Here is a 3,872-nt window from a genome sequence, read left to right on the forward strand (position 1 = left end):
CATTGGCTGGCCCGGGGAGTGATGTCACCCATATGACACCCTGATAACTAGTTGGGAGAGAGCCCTCAACTTTTTGCAGAAGGAGCGCGCGCGCCTGGGAGTGCTCGGGGTCCGGCGCTCGCGGCGGGAGCCACGAGCCGGAGAGAGGGGTCCCGGGCTGCTTCGACCGCCGCCGCCGCCGCCGCCGCCGCCGCCTCTCCCGTCGCGGCCGCAGCTCCCCGCGAGCGGGCGGCCGTCGCCGCCGAAGCCGCCGCAGCCGCTGTGTGCAGCCTGGAAGGGGGGGCGGGGGGGAGGGGGGGAGCCGCGGACGCGGGGTGCCGAGGACTTTGCAACTTGCCCGGGAAGGTGGAGGGGCGAGAGGGGGAGGGGGAGCTCCGCACGAGACCGAGCGGCCCGGGTTGGAGCGCCCAGCCCCGCAGCGGATCATGGTGCAGCAGGCCGAGAGCTTGGAAGCGGAGAGCAACCTGCCCCGGGAGGCGCTGGACACGGAGGAGGGCGAATTCATGGCTTGCAGCCCGGTGGCCCTGGACGAGAGCGACCCGGACTGGTGCAAGACGGCGTCGGGCCACATCAAGAGGCCGATGAACGCGTTCATGGTGTGGTCCAAGATCGAGCGCCGGAAGATCATGGAGCAGTCTCCGGACATGCATAACGCCGAGATCTCCAAGAGGCTGGGGAAGCGGTGGAAAATGCTGAAGGACAGCGAGAAGATCCCGTTCATCCGGGAGGCGGAGCGGCTGCGGCTCAAGCACATGGCCGACTACCCCGACTACAAGTACCGGCCCCGGAAAAAGCCCAAGATGGACCCCTCGGCCAAGCCCAGCGCCAGCCAGAGCCCCGAGAAGAGCGCGGCGGGCGGCGGCGGCGGCGCGGGCGGCGGCGCGGGCGGCGCCAAGACCTCCAAGGGCTCGAGCAAGAAATGCGGCAAGCTCAAGGCCCCTACGGCCCCCGCGGCCGGCGGCGCCAAGGCGGGCGCGGGCAAGGCGGCCCAGCCCGGGGACTACGGCGGCGCGGGCGACGACTACGTGCTCGGCAGCCTGCGCGGGAGCGGCGCGGGCGGCGGCGGCGGCGCGGGCAAGACGGTCAAGTGCGTGTTCCTGGACGAGGACGACGAGGACGACGAGGACGACGACGAGCTGCAGCTGCGGATCAAGCAGGAGGCGGACGAGGAGGACGAGGAGCCGCCGCACCCGCAGCTCCTGCAGCCGCCCGGGCAGCAGCCGCCGCAGCTGCTGAGACGCTACAACGTCGCCAAAGTGCCCGCCAGCCCCACGCTGAGCAGCGCGGCCGAGTCCCCCGAGGGCGCGAGCCTCTACGACGAGGTGCGGGCCGGCGCGACCGCGGGCGCCGGGGGCGGCAGCCGCCTCTACTACAGCTTCAAGAACATCACCAAGCAGCACCCGCCGCCGCTGGCGCAGCCCGCGCTGTCGCCCGCGTCCTCGCGCTCCGTCTCCACCTCCTCCTCCTCGTCCTCCTCCTCCTCGTCCTCCTCCTCCTCCTCCTCCTCCTCCTCCTCGTCCTCGTCCTCGTCCAGCACCAGCAGCAGCGGCGGCGGCGAGGACGCCGACGACCTAATGTTCGACCTGAGCTTGAATTTCTCCCAAAGCGCGCACAGCGCCAGCGAGCAGCAGCTGGGGGGCGGCGCGGCGGCCGGGAACCTGTCCCTTTCTCTGGTGGATAAGGATTTGGATTCGTTCAGCGAGGGCAGCCTGGGCTCCCACTTCGAGTTCCCCGATTACTGCACGCCCGAGCTGAGCGAGATGATCGCGGGGGACTGGCTGGAGGCGAACTTCTCCGACCTGGTGTTCACGTATTGAGAGGGGCGCCCCGCTTCTCGCTCTTTCTCTCGGCGGGTGCAGAGCAGGGTTCCTTGGGAGGAGGTCGTGGTGGTCGTGAGGAGGAGGAGGAGGAGAAGGAGGAGGGTGGGGGAGGTGGAGGAGGTGTCGATGGTGGTGGCGGTAGGGTGGAGGGGAGAGAAGAAGATGCTGATATTGATATGATGTCGTGACACAAAGAAATTGGAAAAGATGATGAAAATTTTGGTGGAGTTAAAGTGAAATGAGTAGTTTTGAAACATTTTTCCTGTCCTTTTTTTGTCCCCCCTCCCTTCCTTGATCGTGTCTCAAGGTAGTTGCATACCTAGTCTGGAGTTGTGATTTTTTCCCCCTCAAATGTGTTTTTGTAATTACTATTTCTTTTTTTTTTTTTTTTTTTTTTTTCTGAAATTCGCGATTGCAACAAAGGCGGAGGGGCGGGGCGGGGGAGGGGAGGGAGGACCCGCTCCGGAAGGCGCTGTGTGAAGCTGGTCGGGCTTTGAAGTCTGGAAGACGCCTGCGGAGGACCCTTTGGCAGCGCGACTGTTAACGCTAGGGAGTTGGTTGGAGATTTTTTTTTTTTTTTTCCTTAAGGGGGAGGGGAGGGAGGACCCGCTCCGGAAGGCGCTGTGTGAAGCTGGTCGGGCTTTGAAGTCTGGAAGACGCCTGCGGAGGACCCTTTGGCAGCGCGACTGTTAACGCTAGGGAGTTGGTTGGAGATTTTTTTTTTTTTTTTTTCCTTAAGAGATCTTAAAGAACTGGTGATTTTTTTTTTTAAACAAACACAAAAAGCAAAAAGGGACCATGGCAAATTTTTTATTTTTTATTTTTTTTTGGAGGGAGAAAACTGATGTCTTCTATGCATCCGATTCTTAACAAAACTGCAGGGAGCTTGAAAAAATGCAGACTGTACAAACGCTTACAAAAAAAAAAAAGAAAAAAAAACTGTGAACTGACTTAAGATCAGAGTTTACTTTTCAGATCAAATTGTTTATGGTTTTACAAATGTGATTTCTACTTGCCAACTTTTTTTTTGTAACTTGTTCCCTATACCTCCTTGATTGAATACCAGACAGCCTAGACCTCAGTACAAAAGGTATTGAAACATTTTTGATACATAACAGACCTCAGTCTTTTTTAAAAATTAATATATTTTCAGGCGTATTTTTGTACAGTGAAAAGGGAACATTCTTGCTGTGTTTTTTCAGTAAGACTTTCAGGCACTTCTTCCCTTTTGATTTCTTTTTTTCCTCTGTTTTTTTTAGCATGCAAGTATGTTGGTACGTTACGTCCTGGTTTAAAAAGGATTAAAATTTTAAAATAATCCTTGCATCTAAAGGCCTTGTGGTTTAAAAAAAAGCAAACTTTTTTTTGTACAGCTATAGTAGAGATTTGTTCAATATTTGTAGGTAAAGATTTATTGAAAATGGTGATATAGACCTCAGAGCTGTTATCTTAGTTTAAAGATTGTATATGTACTGTACTATAGTAGGACTTTATGTATCTCATACGCTGTGATATGTGGATGGGGCCCCAGATGGAAGGTTTGAAACTGGATTCTCGATTTTTAGCAAAAAGAAAAAAAGGCACATAGTTTAAAAAGTTTCTCATTTTGTGCAATATAATCTAAATAAAGTACAGACCATCTGCATATTTTGTAGCAAATGGTGGCAAAGCAGACTCAATGCACTGTCGACATCATTGCCTGTTTTTTTTTTTTCTTTTTTTTTTTTCTTTTTTTGGTGCTGGAAGTCTGTATCTTGACAATTTTAATAAATCAGCTGGAACTGATAGAAACTCGCATCGCCCATAGTCTCTGTGGAAGTCATCCTGGCCGTTCTGTAGTCGCAGCGCAGAGACAAGGCCGGTGTGTGCTCAGGTGGGAGGTGGCAGAAGAGGATCCCACACTCGGGGGCTTAGGCTGAAAGTGCTCAAATGGGCAGGCCGATTTCTTTTTTCTCTTCGGTGGCCGGTTAGGAAAATCCGGGGACGCTATCTCTCCGCCTGCCCTTTCCTCCCCACCCCCCATTTCCTTTCTCACCTCCTCCTCCTCCCCGA

The 3,872-nt window shown here is 55.4% G+C and overlaps 1 protein-coding gene across 2 annotated transcripts; it reads left to right on the top strand.

Moving 5' to 3' along the window:
* The first annotated feature begins 425 nt into the window (after positions 1–425).
* SOX11 (SRY-box transcription factor 11) lies at positions 426–1,817 on the top strand. 2 transcript variants are annotated; one of them, XM_024119143.1, is made up of 2 exons: positions 426–1,483; positions 1,541–1,817. In XM_024119143.1, the coding sequence occupies exons 1-2, from the start codon at positions 426–428 to the stop codon at positions 1,815–1,817; spliced, it is 1,335 nt and encodes a 444-aa protein (XP_023974911.1). The 2 variants fall into 2 exon arrangements, with proteins under 2 accessions (XP_023974911.1, XP_023974910.1); XM_024119142.1 differs by having other exon boundaries at positions 426–1,817.
* The last annotated feature ends 2,055 nt before the right edge of the window (positions 1,818–3,872 follow it).

The sequence above is a fragment of the Physeter macrocephalus genome, chromosome 12 (genome assembly GCF_002837175.3).
Source record: "Physeter macrocephalus isolate SW-GA chromosome 12, ASM283717v5, whole genome shotgun sequence".
Lineage (NCBI taxonomy): Eukaryota > Metazoa > Chordata > Mammalia > Artiodactyla > Physeteridae > Physeter > Physeter macrocephalus.

What these genes read in the sequence shown, in the direction of transcription:
- SOX11 (XM_024119142.1), top strand. Translation starts at nt 426, where the DNA reads ATGGTGCAGCAGGCCGAGAGCTTGGAAGCGGAGAGCAACCTGCCCCGG.